Here is a 22,165-nt window from a genome sequence, read left to right on the forward strand (position 1 = left end):
GTGGTTGGTATCCATAGAATGAATTTAGAGACTGAGCATGGTGATCAGTGGACTGGAAGCGTCAAAAATGGCATTAGTCTATTGGGGTCCAAGATTTTGACTACTACTATCTTTCACAAAGAAATGAAATGATAAAGGACAAATTTTAAAAAACCCCAGAAGGGGATGAGGGGGTGCTGATGCTGGTGTTCTATTGCTGCGTCGAGAGGAATGGGACAATGGTAATATTGGGTTTTAAAAAAATTTTAAACGTTACGTGATGTTACATGTGTACAGATTTTGACCGAATATTAAGGAATACTAACAACAAAATTAGAACTAGTCAATTGTCAGAAACATTAAGAATGATTTAAGGCAATAATTAAACAATAAATATATAGTTTGTTAATTAGCTATATAGTAGAGATAGTTTAAAATATTTGCCCTTAAAAGAAGAAAACCTCAGCTCCAACCAAACCGGCAAATTGGGCCGGTAGGTTCCTATATTTGGGAGGGAGATTTTTGTAGACTACATTTTAGCACAAACCGTGAAACCACAGTAAGAATCAGTAATAAAACACTACTAATCAATCAAAAGTAAACACACCACACCAGTCTATACACATGAGGGAAACTTTGGTTAAGGGAGAGTTTTTACACACAAACTCGCGAACAGCAGGTCTGGAGTCGGGTTAGTGGTGGACTGGTGGTGTGGTACTGTTATAAACTTATGAGGCTATATTTGTAATTATAGAAAGTAATAGTGCCTTTGCAATATTTTCCAAAAATATATCAAATTAAAAGGGTCTTAGTCCGTGCATGCCTTTCCGCCCGCGGAGTTCCCGCTTTCCGTGTTCGTTTGTTTCCTTCTCTGAAATCGACGTCTTTGGACTGCTTCAATCCGATCACGTCAGAATTTGTCTCTGTAAGTCTCTTCAGATTTCCACTACTGTTTTCTTTTCAAACTCTTCTGAATCTTCTTATTTCCTCGAATTGATTGCTTCGTTTCCGTTGGATCCGCAAGTTTTTCCCATACTGGTCTTTGAAAATTGTTTCTGGTTTCCTGGTTTTCACCGATCTTTTGTCTTGTTTGAAACTGGTTCCGTGGATTAAGCGGAAGAAATCCCGGTGGAAATGGTTCTAGTGTTTTTGTTCACCTCTGTATTGCGTTTGGAGAGAACTTTGAACGTTTCAAACGTTTATGGTCTTATTGATAAAGGTTAGGTTTTGGGGTGTCTGCGTTGGGTATCAACGTCTTCAGAGTTCAGTCTTATGATATTTCGGGTTAGATTTTAATGGTTAATTAATTTATGTTTTTCTTTCTTGATGCATTTGCATTGGGTTTGCACTTTACATGCCCTTTTATTTTCACCTCTTATAAATTTTCTTTATTTTGCTGCCTGTGGCAATCGTTTGGCATTTTAACTACTCTCTCAAATAATTAGCCTGCCGTTTCAAGTGTACCTGGTCTTTAAATATTTGGCTTTTTATCAGAAAAATAAACGGCTAAGGCGTGAGAGACGTTTCTCATAGTTCCACTTTTTTTTTTTTTTTTTTTTTAATTTTTTATCCTGTCTGAATGGGGTTCAGCATTTCATTTGGTTATTTTTACATAATTAACTGTTTCGTTGATCTTTTTGTAAAGTAAGAAAAGACAAAAAAGAACTGAATGGTTTGCTTGATAAACGACTACACTGCTTTCCTGGTGTTATGCTAATCGCTACCCGATCTCTGTTACAAAGAGGATAAGCTGCTTTGATTTGAACTGTTTGAAACTCCGGCCTCCCTAGGTTATGCTAGTTCTTATCTTCTACTTGCAAGTGCTTTTTCCTTTTTGAAATTTCACCCCTATTTCAGAATTCCACTGACATTTTGATAATGAGGTTGAAATCTGATAAGAAATCTAAACTTTGAATCCATGATGTTAGATTAAATATGTAGACATAGCTTCAAAGTAGGAGACCATCTACAGAATCCTTAAGCAGTAATCTGTTGCAAGTAGAAGGGGCTAGAAGGGGCTAGAAGGGCTAGGAGCACAGAGCAAACAGGACATGGGTTGAAGTACTAATAAATGATTTAAGCACTCATAATTTAATAATGGATATGACACTAAACAGAACGGAATGCCAAAACAGGATTCATGTAGCTGACCCCATATAGTTGGGATAAGGCTTAGATGATGATGATAAGTTTTCAAAGTCATGCCTTAGGCTTGCTTAGGCTCATAAGTGTGGCTCATTTTCTAGATTGTACCTTACCTGGCCTCTTATTGTGTTTTATAAATTAATATTGAATTTGTTGTTGAATGGCTAATTCACTATATTGTAGGTTCCACTTTTGATGTTTAGAGCCAAAAAGGTTTAACCAATGTATGATTTGAATGTTTAACACTATTACCTTCATGTAAATAACATGATGCTCTAACCAATTGAGCTAATAGGCTTTGTGGTGATTTTTCTTTTATTTTTCAGAATTTAGATTTTCATATTCTTGTATTATTAAAGGGGTGTTCTTCAATGTGAACTGTTTTTCTTGTTGCGAGTTTCAAAAGCATAACAAAACAAAACTAGTTGGTTTGAATATAAATTGGTTTATCATGTCCCATAAATCATGTGATTTCTATACTACAAAATGTATTTTTGTTTTAAAAAACATGCATTTTTTTTAGACAAAAATCAACTAGCTTTTTGCTTTTCAAAAAAAAAAAACACAGATAAGAATGCAGATTTGTTTTTTTTTTTTTCTGATGTGGCAATTTCAAAAACAAAACATTCATGTTGCAGAACACCCTCAAAGTTCTAGGAAGCCCCTTGTGTTTTACTTGTGGTTCTTGTTTTTAAAACATTGTATGCGGGTTTCTTGTTTAAGAAATATGTAAAAGAACATGTAGAACATACCTTTACTAAGTTAATTCCATACTGGTTTTTGCAGATTATGGAAATAAGTACTAGTTTGCCATAAGTACTGAAGATTGATTAGATTTTGAGATCTTATGTTTCTTTAGAAGTGCAAACATCCAAGAATCACAATCTTCTGGAATAATGGAAAGCAAAGGTTTTAATGAGAAAAATGCAGTGGTCCCCCCAACTTCTGAAAATCCAGAGACGGATACAGGTGATCTTCAAAAAGAAGAGGAATTACAGACTGAAATGGAATCTTCAATAATCACCGAGGAACATTCCAATTTAGGCAACAGGCAAGGAGGAGAAGGCTCAAATGTTAAGGTTGAAGAATCTAGAGGATTGGAATCCAAAAGTCAAGAAGAGAAAAAACAATCTACCGGGGAGATTCTAAACGAGAAAAATGTGGTGGACTCTCCAACTTCTGATAGGCCAAAGACGAATACAGTTGATCATCAAGAAGAAGAGGAATTACAGACTGAAATAGAAGAGCCTTTAAAGGTTACCGTGAAACACTCCAATTTAGACAGCGCAGAAGGAGGAGAGGGTTCAGATGTTAAATTTGAGGAGTCTACAGTATTGGAATGTAAAACCCAAGAAGAGAAAAAACAGTCTTCTGAGGAGATTTTAAGTGAGAAAAATGTGGTGGTCCCTCCAACTTCTGAAATTCCAAAGATGGATACAGTTGATCTTCAAAATGAAGAGGAATTACAGGCTGAAATGAAACCTTTAAAAATCACAGAAAAACACTTCAATTTAGACAACAAGGACAGAATAGAAGGATCAGATGTCAAGATTGGGGGGTCTAGAGGGTTGGAGTCTTTAAGTCAAGAAGAGAAAAAGCAGTCTGCTAAGGAGATTTTAATTGAGGAGAAAAAAAAAAGATCCTGTCTTTGATGGAACTGAGATCCCTGAGAAGGAAGTTACTAGGAATTCATCTGCATGTGCCTCAAATGTTGATCCAGAGGAGATACAGGGATATGCTTGGCCTGCTGTGACACTCAGGAACTTTGTTAAGGAGAAGAAAGTAATTGGAGTCTCTACTTTTCTTAGTCAGCTTTTGAGAAAAAGAGACGAAAGAGAACAAAATCTTACCTGTGACAAAGATAAAAATGATGGCTCAGATAGTAACATGAAGGAAGAAGAGAATTCTTCCTCAGAAGCCAAAGCAAAAGAAGTTTATCAGAAAACGGAGGGACAATCTTTATGGAATCCTTTAAGATATATTAGGATTGTACGGGATCTTGATACAGAGAACAAAAATGAGGGAAGGATAGATGTACGTGTAGAAGAATTGGCACAACCATTAGCAATGAGAGGGCGGATTATATTGTATACAAGGCTTGGTTGTCAGGATTGTAGAGAAGTTAGGTTATTGCTGCATTCAAAAAGGCTAAGTTATGTTGAGATTAACATTGATATCTATCCAAGCCGAAAGCTGGAGCTAGAGAAAAATACTGGTTCTAATGCTGTTCCTAAGGTGTTCTTCAATGAAGTCCTGGTGGGAGGGTTGTGTGAGCTTAGGACCATGGATGAGTCTGGCAAGCTTGATGAGAAAATTGATGACCTTATTACTCAAGAACCATCAGATGCAGCTCCTTTACCACCACTCTCTGGTGAAGATGACATGTCCAGTAGTGGGACAGTGGATGAGTTGGCTATTATTGTTCAGAAAATGAGAGAAACTGTTGTGGTTAAGGATAGGTTTTATAAGATGCGAAGGTTCACCAACTGTTTTGTAGGGTCAGAGGCTGTAGATTTTTTATCAGAGGATCAGTATTTGGAAAGAGAAGAGGTTAGTTGCATATGCACTTTTAAGCTTGGGAAAGCCCAAGGTTAATGCACAGTCAAATAAGATATCAGGTTGCATGGCTGTAAACATGTCATACCTTTAGAGATTGAAGGCCCACCAAATTGATCAGTGTCGTCTAAGCGATATTCTATCACAAACTGACCTGATAAGGATGGTCCTCACATCCAACGGATGACATTCTTATTATTATTATTATTATTTTGTTTTTGTTGCTAATGGCAAGAAGGATAAGTTATCTGGTCGGGTTAATATCTCCTTCATTAAAATCATGGATCTGTTTATTCTTCCATTCACCTTAAATTCTCAAATTTGTCATGCTGAACTAAGGATTTTCTTACTGGCTAATGCCCTTCAAACTTTGGTATTGTTGGTTATAATTGGGCTACAACTTGTATGGCTCAGAGAGTTCTATCAATGCTATGACTCTTTGGATGGATTTTGGTCATCTGCTTCTTAAGCTGGCTTTATTAATCTCATATTAGTGTCAAGTTTCATTAAACTTCTGGCACAGATAAATTTTAGAGGATAAAAACATGTTATTAAAAGAAGAAAAGGGTGTATCATGGGCTATATTAAGGGGTATACCTAAGATGGTCTATGTGGTGCCCATACTGTACATATTATCGATGCCTTTTTACATATTAATAGAGATTCTTCAATGTTAATGATAAAAAAAAGTTTTACTGAAGTTCTTGAACATTAATTGCTTAGCGTTGACTGTTGATTGAAATGATTGTTGAAATTTACAAGGGCATCTATAACTTTGATGAGAGAATATCTGACTTTGATGAGAGAATAACAACCACCCAAAGAGTTGAAATTTTCTGTAAACTACTGGTTGGTTATGATCATTTGTGTGGATAACCTTTGATCTGTGAGATCTCTGAGTTGGAACTATAAAAGTTGAGTCTCCCAAGTCCATGCATAGGTGCCAGATCTGATATCCATTTATAATCATGCTTAAAAAAATTATAATTGATAACACTAAGCCATACAATTGGCCTTCCATGCTTAATGAATTAGCCTGCTTGAACAAGTCAGGCAAGATGGTTTATTTCTGTCAAAGAAGGGGATATAAAGGCTCAGTAGTTTTCCGGTTCTATCTTTTTTTTTTTAAATAATTAAAAAAAAACTTTATTAGAGAAAAAAAGGAAAGGAAATTACAGCAGGGTGATAAGTAATTACCCAGCAATAGCAGACCCAAAGAAACAACAGGCCTACCCTAACAAAACCCCTAAAAACAGAGAAAAAAACCTACAGATATACCAAAGCTCCTTAAGAAACTAATGAGAAAGATAAGGCCACTGTTGGACTTGCTCAAGAATAGAGTAGAAGCTGAGGCTTTAAATATCCAAGCTGAACTTGGGAATTTCACAATATCAAGATGGTGTCCAGGGTCAAACTCTAAAGGTTTCTTTGTTGAAGATGGGTTGCTGGTGTGACTCTTAGGCTTACCTTTTCACTTGTGGAAGCAAGAAACTGCTGAAGCCATTGCTCTGATGTGTGGAGGATCACTAAGAGGTGTTTTCTGGGGACACTTCTACTCAGCTTCCATTTTACTAAATGGAGTAAGACCTGAGGAGATACCTCGGAAGATAGAGGTGTGAGTTGAAGGGCAGTTTTACTCAATTTGGCTGGCTTCATCCATTGAAGCTGTGCTTTGGAAAGAGGCTCGTAGGGAGGGAGATGAGAAGGTTGAAGAAGAAGAATTGCGTGGCAAAAAAAGATTGGATGGTTCAAACAAAAATAACATTTTCACTAAAATGGAAAAACAAAAAGGTAGTATTCAGGGGGAAGGTCTTATGCATGCAGAAGAAAAGAAAACAGTCTGGAGGGCGGCCAGACTTTTGCACAGGTTGTAGCTGGTGCCAATATGGCACTTTTAAACAAGGAGAAGGTGTCGGCTCAGGGAAGAACCAAACCCAGGCATGATAAAACCAAACCGGGCAATGGGCTAAACTTGTGTGACTTTATTAAAAGTCACGTGGAGTCGCAAGTCGTTAAAACTGGGCCAAGTAATAAGCAAAACCCCATTTTCTCTTTTGGGCCCGGTAATAAGCAAGGGGCCCATGGAAGCTTGCTAGGAAGAATCTTAAAGGAATCGCGTGAGCCACTTAAAACTCATGTGTTCGATCAGGGGGGACTGTTGATAGACAAGACAGTTTGTCTATCATCGTTGTCCTCTCGCCCTTTTGTTGGCTGCCACTCCTCAGGAGCAAAGTCGACTGGTAGCTGCTCACTACAGTGGACTCTAGTCAAGAAACAATCGAAGATCTCACCAGACAGATGGAATCCAAGTTGTGTAAAGCAGAAGGATCTGACTATTTTACAAGAGTGGGACTGGTCAGACATGGAATCGACTGAAGGTATTGATATGGAGGACATAGATAGTTTGGGTAGTGTCGATCTGCAAGACAAAGGGGTTTTTTTTTTGGAGGATAACAACCTCAATGCAGAAATTCTCTTTCTAGAGGAAAACACTTTTGGTGGAGGCGAGGTTGACACAGGTAGAAAGGCTGAAACGTCGGCTACAAATGCTGTGCAAGCTGGCTACACCTTCCTTAATCAAGGGAGCTAATCAAAGAGAGCAATACTATATGGGGATTGGCTCAGAAAGACAGGACTCCCCTAGGTTATGTGAAAGTAGATTGAGAAGGGAGATGCAGATACAGGGTTGGCTCCTAATAAGATCAGAAGGGGTTGCCAATCTAACAAAAACCACTTCTCTACCTTGTCCAACCAGGGGGAACTCCTTGGCCTCAGCTGTTTTGTCCCAACCCAAAGGCCCTTGTTGTGCTACCTTGTCTGCTCTTCAGCTAGGTATGTGTGTCCCTTTGGTTTATGGTACTGACCTGTGTGTTGAGCCTTTTGCAGATACCCCAGCATCCTTTCAAGAAGAGGGTGGTGACAAGTTAGAGGGTGGAAAGGAAGGTCCTGGAGAGGGAAGTAAAGATACGGTAGGTTATGTTGTTAGAATTGGTAGGGAGGAGGAGATAGAAAGAATTTGGGGGTGGATTTGTTTGGATTTTGAGGAACACAGAATTAGAGAGGGCTATGTGGAAGGGAGTTTGGGAGAGGATTGGGCTAGGAAGGAAGTAGGGTTGAAGGAGACAAGGAGGGCAAAGGGGTAGGGCTAAAGCAGATGAGTGAAAAGAAATTGAAAGGGGGTGATTTTAATGGGGGGAAGGAGGAGATAAAGAAACATTGCAGGAAAAATGAAAAAATGAAGGAAAATAAAAAGAATAAAATGTCTGAGGTGGAAAGGTTACTTTTGGATATCGAGGGGGATCTAGAGTTTAGTGGAAGGGGAGATAGGAGGAAGAAGTCTAGGTAAGGAAAGGAGGTTGGCAAAAGAAGGGGTTCTAGAAAAAAACATTGATGAAGATATTCAGTTGGAATGTGAGAGGCTTGGGAAGTGCAAGGAAGAGAAGAGTAATAAAGGATCATCTTAAGAAGGAGAATCCAGATATTCTGATGCTACAAGAGACAAAATTGTCTGAGATAAATGCAAGATGGGTTAGAAGCTTTTGGAGGTCCAGGGGAATTGTGACGGTTCGGAGAAATGAGATAATGGAACTTGTGGAGGAATTGATAGGAAGATTCTTTGTATCTATCAAATTTAGGAATGTAGAGGATGGCTTCATGTGGGTAGTATTTAATGTGTGTGGTCCCAACTCCTACAGAGAGAGGAATGAGATGTAGAAGGAATTGTTTGCAATAAAAGGCTTATGGGATGGCCCATGGTGTGTGGGAGGGGACTTTAATGTAATAAGATTTTTAGATGAAAAAATAACCCTCGTCGGTCAGTCACAACAAGTATGAGAAGATTTAATGAGTTTCTAGAAGATTGTGAATTGAAGGAGATTCCACTGCTACAACACAGATTCACTTGGTCTAACCTCCAAGAAAACCCTTTGAGCTTGAAATTGGATAGGTTCCTCTTCAATCTAACTTGGGAAAACCATTGGGGCAACTTCTCTAGAGCTCTGCCTAGGGTCACTTCGGACCATTGGCCTATTAAGATAGGTGTAGAATCCTTTAATGTTGGCCCTAGACCTTTCAGATTTGAAAATATGTGGTTAACACATCCGGAGTTTTAGGGTAAAATGAAGGAATGGTGGGATGAAGAATTAAGTGGGGTAAGATGGAAGGGTGTCAAATTCCACAAGAAGCTGTGAAGATTAAGATCAAAACTGAAGAGTGGAATAGAGATCATTTTGGAAGAGTGGAGGAGCAAAAGTCAAATATTATCACTCAAATTGAGGCTCTAGATGAGGAGTCCCAAGGGATTCTGTTTGAACAAGAGAGAGAGCAGAGGTGACTGTTGAAGAAGGATCTAGAGGAAGAGACTTGTTGGAGACAAAAATCAAGGCATCAAGGGATTAAGAAAGGAGATGGGAATACCAAATTTTTCCATGATTTGGCAAGTGGGCATCGAAGGAGAAACTTTATAGCCAAACTAGAAGTAGAAGGGAAGGCAATTATAGACCAAGAGGGGATAGCTAGGACCTTTATAAACCATTTCAAAAATTTGTTTGGAAGACCTTTGGATGAGAGGCTATCTCTGGAAGGACTGGATTGGCCAAGGTTGGGCAGTGAAAAGATTGCTGGTTGGAAAGAGGCTTTGAAGAAGAGGAGATTAAAAGGGAAGTGTTTTCAATGAACAGGTCTAAGGTGCCATGCCCAGATGGTTTTACAATGGCTTTTTATCAAGGTTGTTGGGAGGTCCTAAAAGAAGATCTTTGTGAGGTGTTCAGAGAATTTGCAGACAATCATGTAGTAAGTCCAGGAGTCAATGCTACTTTTTTGGCCTTCGTCTTGAAGAAGGTTAGTGCTATCCTCCCTAAGGATTTTAGGCCTATAAGCTTGGTGATCGTATCTACAAAATCCTAGCTAAGGTGTTATCCTTGAGGATTAAAGAGGTCCTTCCTTCCCTAGTCAGCAAATACCAAGGGGCTTTTGTGCAAGGGAGACAAATTACAGACCAAATCCTAATAGCTAATGAATGCCTGGGAGAAATGAGGAGATCCCAAAAGAAGGGCTTGGCTTGCAAGCTTGATCTGAAAAATGCCCATTTGGCAATTCCTCCTACAAGTCTTGAGGCAGTGTGGGTTTGGAGAAAGGTGGTTTAAGTGGATTTTTGGCTATGTGAGCTCCAGTCACTTCTCTATCCTAATTAATGGATAAAGGATTTTTCCCAACTTGTAAGGGTTTAAGTCAAGGGGATCCTCTCTCACCATTCCTTTTCACCTTGTTAGCTGATGTATTGAGTAGAATGATCTCAAAGGCTGGTAGGGAGAATTTAGTAAATGGTTGGAAAATAGGCGGGGCTGGAGTGCCAGTCACCCATCTTCAATTTGCAAATGACATATTAGTTTTCGGTGAAGGAGGGAACCTTGAGCAGGTAAGGAATCTAAAGATAGTGAAAAAGTTTGAAAGTATGTCCAACCTGAGAATTAACCTTGACAAGAGTGTTGTGGCAGGGGTAAATTTGAATGATAGAGAGTTGGAGGCAATTGCAAGGTGTTTAGAGTGTTCTATAGATTCTTGGCCTTTGATTTACATGGGTCTTCTGTTAGGGGCAAACCCTAGGGAGAGTAGTTTCTGGTGTTCGGTCCTAAAAAAGTTTAAGAAGAGTTTAGCCTCTCGGAAGAAAAATTATATTTCTTTGGGGGGTAGGATTACCTTGATTAGGGCCACCTTGGCTCACCTACCTACTTATTTTCTATCAATCTTTAGGATTCTCTCTAGGGTAGCCAAGAAGCTAGAAAAGTTGATGAGGAACTTCCATTTGGAACCGGGAGAAAGTAGGAAGGATCACCTGGTGAAGTGGGAGGTGGTGTGCAAAAGTAAAGAAGAGGGAGGTCTAGGATTATGGAACTTATTGCAAAAGAATATGGCATTATTGGGGAAATGGCTATGGAGATGGCCATTAGAGAGAGAAAGATTGTGGTATGAGGTGATAGGAAGCATTCATGGCTACTCAAAGACTGGATGGGATGCTAGGGTTTCTAGCGGGCAACTTTGGTAACACCTTGGAAGGCAATCTACAGTGTTCTCCCTCAACTCAACAATTTTCTCAGGTATGATGTGTGTATTGGTAATTCGGTTCTGTTTTAGGAAGATGTTTGGGTTGAAGAGGTTCCGTTGAAGGACCTCTTTCCATCCCTATTCTCTCTCTCTCTGTATAAGAAAGAGCCTATTTCTTCTTTATGTTCCCTTTCGGAATCTCCTTTAACTCCAGTCTGGGACTTTAGGTTTCAGAGAGGTCTAAGGGATGAGGAAATTGTGAGTCTAACTGGCCTATTGTTCTCTTGAAAAAGTGTGTTTGGATCCTAGGAACCAGATAAAAGGTTCTGGACTCTTGTGTTCTCAAGAAAATTTTCTTGTGCTTCTTTCTTCAAGGCCCTATGTCGTCCTCTATATTCTTCTTCTTTCCCTTTTAAGGAGGTTTGGTGTAAGCCTGTTCCCCCTAAGGTCTTGGCTTTCTGTTGGGAAGTGTTTCATGGGAAAGTAAATACCTTGGATAATCTACAAAGGAGAAAGCCCTCTCTTTGCCTCTCACCTAATTGGTGTACTCTTTGCAAATCCTTTGGTGAGGATTGCAACCATTTACTGATCTCCTGTACTGTTATAGCAGATTTGTGGGATTGGCTCTTCTTGATTTTGGATGCAGGAGGAATATGCCAGTAGATGTAAGTAGGATTTTTGACCCTTCTACCTTTGTTTGGCGCCATTGAAGAGGAAGAATAATGTGGAGGGTTGCAAGAGCAGCTTTGCTTTGGACAGTGTGGGAAGAAAGGAATGCTAGAATATTCCAAGAGAAGGTGCGAAGCCAACAAGATCTGAAGGAGTGTATCCTATATGTAGAGAACACTAATGTGGACCCCACTAAGGTGGTCCTCGTATGTCAGCAATAAGTTATGATTAGGATTAGTCTTTATAAGATTAGGATTAATCTTTTATGATTTCAGCTTTATCTTATCTTGCCATGTAAGCAATTCAGTCATTTTATAAGTATGATACTATGTATATAAATTTAAGAGTGGGGCGACTGTTTCAAAACACCCAACTCTCTCTCTTCTCAAATATCAAGTGTAAATTTGAAGATTAGAAGAAAGGAAGAAGAGAAGTAAGAACAACAATACAAGAGAAGAAGATGGCGAAAAGAGAAGGAAGGAGAAGAAGAAGTTGAATCATCTCCCCTTTCTCCTCTAACCCTTTTTTTTTTTATTAAGAATTAAAAATTGGAGTGATGACAAGTATGCCCTTAAGTGGGCGGCCAGCTAAGCAGTAACATAAAGAGATTAAATAGAAAGAAATAACATGCCCATCAAGAGAGGCCCATTAGCCAACAATAAAATAAAAGATATTACAAAAGAAGATGCTAGGGCCCATTCGGCCCAGTCTCTTTACATCAAGCAAGGTGAGAAACAAGTTTTATTTATTTTTCAATCTTGAAATCCCTGTGGCATGAAATTGACCACCTTGAATAAATTGAATGGGAAGTCAGAAGGATGCACAGATTTACAGAAAGCAGATTGAAACTAATAGAGTGTTTGAGTTCCTGGCTGGTCTAAATTTTGAATATGGTATTGTGAGACAACAATTGTTGACAAGAGACAATGTAACTCTGTCCCAGGCCTATTCCGTAGTGCACAATGAAAAGACTAGGAGAAAAGTTATGATACAACAACAACCTTTTGAATAAGCTCTGACAGCAGTTAAGCCCAAATCTGGGGGTGATAAGGAAAGAGACGTGAAGAAGCAAGTTAAGAAGGACCTAGTATGTGAGCATTGCAAGAAACCTAAACATACTAAAGATACTTGTTGGAAGTTGCATCCACATCTAGTTCCAGCAAAAGTCAAAAACAACCTGGGGAATGCAAATGTGGCTGTTAAAACTGATAGTACAACCTCATCTAGCACAAGAGGCACTCCTCTAGACACCCTAGTTGTTGTTTGAGTTGCTCTAATTCAATTGGAAAATGAAGTTGGTAATTTAGTTCCACCACCTCAGACACCATCAACACCCCCTACCTCAGCTTTTGTTCATTCAAGTAATCGGGCCTCAGCTACAGGTAATACAGAACATTTATGGATAATAGATTCAGGAGCATCTGACCATATGACTGGCTTGCCTTCACTTATCTTCCGGTAGAGACAGTGTCCATTGTTGATGGCTCCCTCGTTCCTATTTCTGGCAAGGGAGACATCGAGTTGTTTAATGCCATTTCCTTATCTTCGGTTTTGCATTTTCCAAAGCTTAGTACTAACTTGCTTTCAGTTAGTAGCATTACAAAAAACTAGAATTGTTCAATAACATTTTTCCCGAATCAATGTGTTTTTCAAGATCTAGAGACAAGGAAGGTGATTGGGACTGGCTGTGAGGCAAATGGAGTCTATCTGCTTGGAGGGAGTTCTCATTGGGAAAATAGTGAGACTAAGAGGTCTTGTGTTTCTTAGTCTGTTGATCAGGCTATGCTTTGGCATAATAGGATGGGTCATTTATCTATTCGGGCTTTGAAGAATTTGTTTCCCAATTTATTTGAATCTATCCAGATGTCTAATTTGAAGTGTAAGAGTTGTGACCTTGCAAAACACTACAGGACAACCTATTCATTAAGTAATAATAGAAGTAATATTCCCTTTGAAATTGTGCATACTGATGTTTGGGGACCTTACCATACCACTACCATGGGGGGGTATAGATATTTCCTACTGTTTGTTGATGATTATACTCGTTTTTCGTGGGTTTATCTCATGCGTTCTCAAGATGAGGTTCTAACATTAACCTGAATATTTCATTAAATGATTTTAACTCAATTTGGGGTCAAAATCAAAATTTTTAGATCTGATAATGCGAAAGAATATTTTGCAAACCCATTAGCCTCCTATTTGCTTGAAAATGGGATTATCTATCAAAGTGCCTGTTTTCATACACCACAACAGAATGGGGTTGCTGAAAGAAAGAATAGGCACATATTGGAGATGGCTAGAAGCATTATGTTTACCTCCAATATGCCTATACGTTTCTGGGGGGGATGTTATTTTTACAGCAGTATATCTCATCAATAGGTTTCCTTCACAGGTTCTTGACATGAAACCTCCATTTACCCTCTTATATCTTGATAGAGTTATTTACCGTTCCTCTTAAAACCTTTAGTTGTACATGCTTTGTTCAGATTCTTGGCCCTCATCGTTCCAAATTTGATCTTAAGGCCTCAAAATGTATTTTCCTTAGTTATGCACAAACTCAAAAGGGATATTGCTGGTATGAACCTACTTCTGGGAAAAGATTTGCCTCAGTGGATGTTACTTTCTTTGAAGATGTACCCTATTATCCAAGGGTTTCTCCTCAGGGGGAGAGTAGTGAGGTTGGGATTAACTCGCCAGAAGTTCCTTTACCTGTCCCATTAAGTGAAGAGGGGTGTAATGGGGAGGGTTGTCAGAGGTGCAAGGATGTGAGTGTTTATCACAAACGATGGAGGTAGGTTGATTTTGGTCATCAGCAATTCAGGCCAACCAGTTCCTTCTGCAGATGTAGATCTAGGTACCACAGGCTCTTCACCAAATACTACAGATGGGAGATCTTCCACCATGGAGCCTTCACTTTCATTGAATGACCTTGACCTTCCCATAGTAGTTTGTAAAAGCAAACACCATTGCACCACATCCACAGTTCACTGCATTTCCCAGTTCTTGTCCTATGAACATTTGTCTCCCTCCTACAAGTCTTTTCTTGCATCCATTGCTGAAATTCCCATTCCCAGAACATTACAGGAAGCCTTGTCAGTTCTTGAGTGGAAAGATGTAATAAAAGTAAAAATGGATGCCCTCATTAGAAACAATATCTGCAAGATAGTTGATCAGCTTAAAGGGAAGAAACCGGTTGGATGTAGATGGGTGTTAACTGTGAAACATAATGCTGATGGTTCCGTTGAAAGGTATAAGGCTCAATTAGTTGCAAAGGGGTTTACTTAGACATATGGTATTGATTACTTGAAAACTTTTGCACCAGTAGCAAAGATGACCACTATCAGAGTTCTATTATCTCTTGTAGCCAATTACTCTTGGCCATTGTATCAAATTAATGTTAAAAATGCCTTCCTCAACGGAGACTTGCAAGAAAAAGTTTACATGCAGTTGTCTCTTGGATTTTATGATATAGAGATAGGAAAGAAGGTTTGTCGGTTGAACAAAACCTTGTATGGACTAAAATAATCCATCAGAGCTTGATTTGATAGATTCAGACGAGCCCTTGAAAGGTTCAGATATGTACAGGCCTAGTCAGACCACACTTTGTTTATTAAGAGAATGGATACTTTCTTAACATTGCTTGCTGTATATGTGGATGGTATTGTAGTAACAGGAAATGATAATAGTGAGGTTGGTTCCCTTAAACAACTCCATCAAGAGTTTGAGGTAAAAGATTTGGGAGAACTACGATACTTCTTGGGCATTGAGGTAGCCAGATCCAAGCATGGGATTTTTGTTTCTCAAAGAAAGTATGTTCTTGACCTATTGGAAGAAACAGGAAGGTTGGGTGTTAAGCCTACTGACACACCTATTGAACAAAGTCACAAGATCAGTGTAGAGGGTGGAGAGCCCCTTGAAGATAAAGCTATGTTCCAACGGTTAGTTGGAAAACTTCTCTATCTTTGTCTCACTCGACCCGACATCAGTTATATAGTCAATGTGGTTAGTCAGTATATGCACTCTCCTAGGACTACTCACCTCTTTGCAGTTGAGAGAATACTAGCATATTTGAAGAGGTGCCCAGATAGAGGCATTTTATTCAAGAATAATGATCACATGAAGATAGAAGTTTACACAGATGCTGATTGGGTTGGGTGTGTTGATGATCGAAGACCTACCTCTGGATATTGTGCTTTTGTAAGAGGTAATCTTGTATTTTGGAGGAATAAGAAACAAAATGTTGTTTCTCGTTCTAGTACTGAAGCTGAATATAGGTCCGTGGCAAATGGTATAGCTGAGATTCTATGGTTGAGATAATTATTTGAGGAGTTAGGTATTGTTTATGGGAAACCCTTGATGTTGTACTATGATAATCAGGCTACCATCAATATAGCTCATAATTCGGTACAACATGATAGAACTAAGCATATTTGAAGTGGATCGACATTTTATCAAAGAGAAGGTTACATCTCAAGAAGTATGCCTTCCATACCTCACCTCCGACATGCAACTGGCAGACCTTCTCACCAAGGTGGTTTCAAGGAAGAAGTTAGAGGCAGATTTCTGCAAGTTGGGAATGACAACTATCTATTCCCAACTTGAGGGGGAGTGTAGAGAACATTAATGTGGATCTCACTAAGGTGGTCTTCGTATGTCAGCAATAAGTTATGATTAGGATTAATCTTTTATGATAAGATTAGGATTAGTCTTTTATGATTTCAGCTTTATCTTATCTTGCCATGTAAGCAATTCAGTCCTTTTATAAGTATGATACTATGTATATAAATTTAAGAGCGGGGCAGCTGTTTCAAAACACCCAACTCTCTTTTCTCAAAATCTCTCTCTCTCTTCTCCCTATTCTTTTTTATTCTTTTCTTATTCTTTTTTCTTCTCTTGTAAGTGTTTGTTCAATCTTGAACGACTACTCTTTACAGTGCTATAGTGTGGTTAAAATCTCTGGATTTATTTAGGCAATTTTCTTTTAATGACCTGTGGAGGCATTGGGCAGAAGTGGCAAGCAGTTCCTCTCTGAAGACAAAGATGCACATGAGTTGGGTACTTGGGTACCCCCACCTGAAGGTTTCATGAAGTTAAAATTTGATGGTAGTAGTCTGGGCAATCTAGGTCTTTCTGGGATGGGAGGGGTTATAAGGAATGTAAGTGGTTCTGTAACTTTTCTGTTTTCTGGTCCTTTAGGTGAAGGGGACTCCATGAGGGCAGAACTATTAGCTGCACTACAAGGGGTACAGTTTGCTGTACAGCTAGGAGTGGAGCAGCTACTAATAGAAGGTGATTCTCAAGTGGTTAGAAAAACCAGAGACAACAGTTTGGTGCTTCAAAAATGAACTTAAAAGATTCAAATGCTTGATAAGGAATTTGGATGCTAGAATACAATGGGTAGGGAGATCTGCCAATGCTATGGTTGATTGTTTAGCTAAGCAAGGGGCAAATAGGGAAAATCTGTATTGGGCTCAGTTGTAATCCTTTTTAGTTCTTGATGGGTTGGAGAGGTTGCAGCTTGTACCTCTCCAAGTGTATTCTATATCAGTGGTTTATTAATAAATTCTTCATTTATCACAAAAAAAAAAATCCATATCCAATTACAACAACACAGAGGACCCTATCACCAACCCCTAAAGCAAACACAATAGACTAAATATCCCAGAACTCAAATCCTGCCATAAGATACATATGAAAAACATCCTGAAACCAAACAATCCAACTGATGAAAAGCTCAACTTAAACTTTATCCATTTTCTCATCATGCTATTGTCTAATATAGAAATCTCTTGTCTCATCTGGGTAACTTTATTCATTCCTGTTCTATCTCAACTCTATGTTCACTAACATTCTCCTTGTCATTCTGGTTTTTGAGACAGGCTGTTGAGCTTGGACAAAAGCTGGCAAATAAACATTTCTTCCAGCATGTTCTTGAGTATGTCCCTTGTAATTGTCCCATCTCCAAATATGTTGAGTTTCAACTTAATACATAGTTTAGTTCTCATGTTACGTGTTTCTGATGAGACGACCCTTGCCTTTTCTTTATGAAATTTGCTGCCATGCTCCAGAGAGAATGTCTTTGAAGATGGTAACCACTTGTATCGGTTCCTGGATCATGATCCCCTTGTGTTGTCTCATTGTTACAATATTCCAAGGGGCATACTTGATGCCAAACCCAAGCCCATAGTTGAAATTGCATCAAGGTTGAGATTTTTGTCCTATGCAATCTTTGAAGCTTACACATCTGAAGATGGAAAACATATTGATTACAGAAGTATCCATGGCAGTGAGGAGTTTTCAAGGTCTGCTAAATCTTGAAATTTGAAGATACATGAAACATCTTAAATTCTTAATAATTGCCTGTTTTCCTAATTACTTTTGGCATTTGTAACTGCTATTTCTGCACAGGTATTTGAGAATTGTTGAGGAACTTCAGAGGGTGGAGTTGCAGGATATGTCAAGGGAGGAGAAACTTGCCTTTTTCATAAATCTCTATAATATGATGGCCATCCATGGAATATTAGCTTGGGGCTATCCTTTAAGTGCACAGGAGCGGCGGAAATTGTTTGGAGACTTCAAGTATGTTATTGGTGGAAGCACCTATTCACTTTCAGTTATTCATAATGGCATCTTAAGGGGAAATCAACGACCTCCATATAATCTCATAAGGCCATTTGGTGTGAAAGATAAACGTTCCAAGGTGAGTCAAAGCAATCCCTGTTGTGAGATTAGATATTGGAGGCTCCCCCCTCCTTTTATTGGTATATGCAGAGAAAAAATGTTTCACTTTTGGTACTGATTGTGCCCATTCAAGGTAGTTTGTCCCATCTAATTTAACAGTGGTAATAGGAATTTTTGGTGCTTCACTGTAATCAGTAGTAGACCCCATTGCATAAGCTAGCATGATTTTTCAATTCTTTGCATTGGCAAGACCTTCCATTCGAACTACAAAACAAGTCTAGAACACAGCACACAATCACAGCTGCACCTGTAGTATCACAAGATATCATTCCATGGTCTTACAAGAAGTTAACACTTAACACTAAAACAGCACTTGGGATTTCAACACATAAATATTAAAACATATCAGAATCTGCCTCTATTTGATTTTGGCAATCACAAAATATATACTTAATCAAATTTAGTTTCCCAACATAGTTTTCTGTTCTCACCAGTTCGAAAACATCAAACACGATTTTCTGAAATTTCAAAATAGACGCTTCTCTACAAATTCATGCCTAAGCAGTAAAAATACTAAAGCAGCCAATAAAATGTAGGTGATTCAATAAGCCATGAAGAGATTGGTTAGTTCTTCAACCCACCATCAAGGTCATGTAGTTTCTACCTTATATTGCTCAAGAGAGAGATCAGATATAGAACCAATTGTTTAGGTAAATAAGCTATACTACCAACTTGTAAATCAGAAACTAATAGTACAACAAGAAGAGAGATTTACAAGCATTAATAAAATGACTGATCTGCCCTTCAAGAACTCATAACAAAAGATCCAATTAATTTTACTAAGAAAAGACATGTACCTAATAAAGGAAACTGGGAAAGATAAAAGTACTAAACTACCCAATCAGCACCAGAAATAAATTATAACTAATTTATTCTCTACAAAATAAATATTGGAGATGTGGATTTGTCTTCTATTAGAGCTGAACTAATGACAGTTTCTTTAAGTCCTAAGACTGGCAGGCACATCAGAGTTCAGGGAGTTGATCATTGAAGGATGTTCCAAATCCATTATTGCAGGGTTGAGGGGCTCTATGGAGCAGTGTTTTAAAAGGCGTGGGAGGCGTATGCCTCGTGCTTTTTTCATGAGGCGTGCTAGAGGCGTACGCCTCATGTGCCTCATGCACATCTTATATAAAATGACAGAAAAAAAAAAGAAAAAAGAGAAAAAAGGAAAGGAAAGGAAAGGAAAGGAAAGGAAAAGAAAGGGAAGGGAAAGAAAAAGAAAGAGAAGAGGAAAAGAGAAAAGGAAAGAAAAGGAAAGGGAAAGGAAGAAAAGATAAGGGGAAAGAAAGTGGTTTGCTCCGTGCCCCCCCCCAGACCCCCCGCCCCCTTTTTGATGCAGCCCAATTTGGTTTTTTGAGTTAGGGGGGTCTTGCTCCACTAAACAATGAGCGAGCGAGCCTTTGCTTCAACAAGAACCCCCCCTTCAACTAATGTTATGCATCTTTATTCTTCTTAACATAAAAGATTTTTATTAAAAATAAAGAAAAAATGAGATCCCCCCTTCATATTCATCCTCCTCCTAACCCCCCTCCTCTTAAGGAGGTGTAAGCCTCCTCTTAAGGAAGGCTTACACCTCCTTGTGTTCAGGAAGCTTATGCCTCTTGCATTCTGAACTACGCCTCACGCCTCTAGGTAGTGGAACGCTTGGCATCGCGCCTTCGTATTTTAAAACATTGCTATGGAGGGTCCATGGAGGCTTAGAAACCAAATTAGAAAAGTCATGTCTCAGGTTTAGGTTTTTCAAGCTGAATTGATTTGTGTGCCTAGGTCTACAATCTCTCTTGCAGACTCTCTAGCTCCAGAAGGGGCCAGAAGACGTACCCTGGTGTGGGGTCTCCATCCAATCAGTCGAAAGAGTGGCCTGGAGCTCAGGGGTGTTATTGATGACTGGGGGAGGTTGGGAGAGTGGTGGGCTAGCTCAACTGGAATATTTTGTACATTTTGTGTTGATCATTGTACGGTAATCATTTACTGTATTTTCATGAAATAATAAATATTATCTGCCATTACTGATCAAATCTTCAATGCATCTTGCTTCCAGAGCCTCAACCTTGGCTTAGACAAGGATATTTATTGGAGAATTACATTGGTAGGGGTCACCACTTGGATGAGATCACTTTTCCCGTGACCATATTTTAGCCCCAGGTTGTTTCTGTGAATGAAGCAGCTCCGCATTGGGTGCAGACTGCACAGCCTACTTACAATAATGTGAGAGTAACAGAAGACAAAATGGTTTAACATTAACATAAACTTCACTTGATTATCTCACTTTATCTACTGTTACTCCCACATTAATGTGAGTGGGATCTACACCCAACATTTAGGGGCTGTTTGAGAACAGGTGAAGTGGCTGAACTGAAAAGCTTATTGCTTTGCCTTTTAGTGAATAAGATTTTAAGGAGGTTGGGAGCTCCTTAATTGCTGAAGCCAGAAATTGGGTAGGTTACTATTCCCATGAATATTTTATCATTTAATTATTTTGTCCACTAAAATACAAAAACTAAGTCATTTTAGTTGAGCAACTTAAGCTCTTATCAAATGGTCCCTTGGTCTCTTCATTTGCAGCAACCAGCCAGAGCTAAAACATGGTTGCAGCAAAAGTGAACTCTTGAATAATACTGCAACAAGCATGCTGGCTTAGCATTGACTCCCTCTCCCTCCCTATTATAACACGTTTTATTTTTTATTTTTTATTTTATTTATTATTATTATTTTTTCTGTTATAGATTGCTTCTGGCAAGTATTTTCTTTTTTTACTCATTGGCTGCTTTACTGGATCAGGTTGCCCTTCCATATGTAGAACCACTAATTCATTTTGCACTGGTCTATGGAACACGATCTGGGCCATCTCTCCGATGCTACTCACCTGGGAACATTGACAAGGAGCTGATGGAGGCAGCCCACAATTTTCTAAGGAATGGAGGGGTCATAATTGATGCTGAAACAAAGGTGGCATCACTCAATAAGATTCTTCGGTGGTAAGTTGTTAAAAGAGAACTCCTAAAAAGATTCTTAGTATTTTCTGTTAAAAAGATGATATCCATTTGAAAAATAAAGGTTTTACAAGCTTTCCCAGTATGAATTAGAGTCGTAAAAATTCATGCTTATCAAGGGTTGCCCAGTTGTACTTGGGCTGCAAAGATGGCATGTATCTAGTTGGGGGGGGGGGGGGGGGTAGGACCTATTCTGATATTTTTTCTTGCTTTTTATCTTATCTTTTCTTCCAGGTATAGTGTGGATTTTGGTAAGAGTGAGGTAGAGATACTGAAGCATAGGGGGGGGGTAGGACCTATTCTGATATTTTTTCTTGCTTTTTATCTTATCTTTTCTTCCAGGTATAGTGTGGATTTTGGTAAGAGTGAGGTAGAGATACTGAAGCATATATCCAACTACCTGGTTGCGGAGAAGTCTGAGTTATTGCTGGAGCTGCTTGCTAATAGTCAGTTGAAAGTGACATATCAGCCTTATGACTGGGGCATGAACTCTTAGCATTAGCATCAACTTCCTTCAGTGTTGCTTTAAAAATATTGTGGAGTAACTGTCAACCAAATGAAGATAACTGCAGCTCCTGAAAAGAGGGAAGTTTTCATACTTTGTGGTAACGCCATCCTGTCTTTCTCCTTCCCCCCTACCATGTGTGTGGTTTGGTGTTTGACTCTTTTAGTATCTTCTCCACCTGATCTAATTTCCGGAGCAGCATTTTTCCTTAACTCAAATGGTATTAATCAAAATGAATTAATTATATATACATCCTGTAAATACCAAGCATATGATGTTAGCACTTAGCAGAAGGACCTTAGCATCCTAAATTTAGTGAATCAATATGATAAATTGGACAAAATTAATGTGAAATTAGATTTCGGATGTTGCATTCAATGAACAAGCCAAAAATCCTAGGCTGTGAATGGGACGGAATTTAATTCAACCATGAACTTGGAACTATGGTCCAAGGACAACCACTCCATACAAGTTTATACCCCCAGAATGTTATTTGATTTGGTACCACTTTCCGGTTTCACCTAATGCTATC

At 38.8% G+C, this 22,165-nt stretch overlaps 1 protein-coding gene across 2 annotated transcripts; it reads left to right on the forward strand.

The window, feature by feature from the left end:
• Window positions 1-791: 791 nt before the first annotated feature.
• On the forward strand, window positions 792-21,903 carry LOC148876859 (electron carrier/ protein disulfide oxidoreductase). 2 transcript variants are annotated; one of them, XM_088974160.1, is made up of 7 exons: window positions 792-904; window positions 2,911-4,674; window positions 17,271-17,326; window positions 17,460-17,693; window positions 17,800-18,091; window positions 20,917-21,113; window positions 21,471-21,903. In XM_088974160.1, exons 2-7 carry the CDS (start codon window positions 4,012-4,014, stop codon window positions 21,622-21,624), a joined length of 1,596 nt encoding a protein of 531 aa, XP_088830286.1. In that variant the 5' UTR covers window positions 792-904; window positions 2,911-4,011; the 3' UTR covers window positions 21,625-21,903. The 2 variants fall into 2 exon arrangements, with proteins under 2 accessions (XP_088830286.1, XP_088830287.1); XM_088974161.1 differs by lacking the exon at window positions 792-904 and adding an exon at window positions 990-1,198.
• Window positions 21,904-22,165: the final 262 nt, after the last annotated feature.

Source organism: Nelumbo lutea, chromosome 1 (assembly GCF_056320005.1).
Source record: "Nelumbo lutea isolate HS-2025 chromosome 1, American lotus-T2T, whole genome shotgun sequence".
Taxonomy (NCBI): Eukaryota; Viridiplantae; Streptophyta; class Magnoliopsida; order Proteales; family Nelumbonaceae; genus Nelumbo; species Nelumbo lutea.

Excerpts from the sequence above, each read along its gene's own strand:
- LOC148876859 (XM_088974160.1), top strand. The coding sequence starts at position 4,012 with ATGAAGGAAGAAGAGAATTCTTCCTCAGAAGCCAAAGCAAAAGAAGTT. Across the intron at positions 17,694-17,799 it reads GGCAGTGAGGAGTTTTCAAG|GTATTTGAGAATTGTTGAGG; the intron begins GTCTGCTAAATC and ends ATTTCTGCACAG. Across the intron at positions 21,114-21,470 it reads CTCAATAAGATTCTTCGGTG|GTATAGTGTGGATTTTGGTA; the intron begins GTAAGTTGTTAA and ends CTTTTCTTCCAG.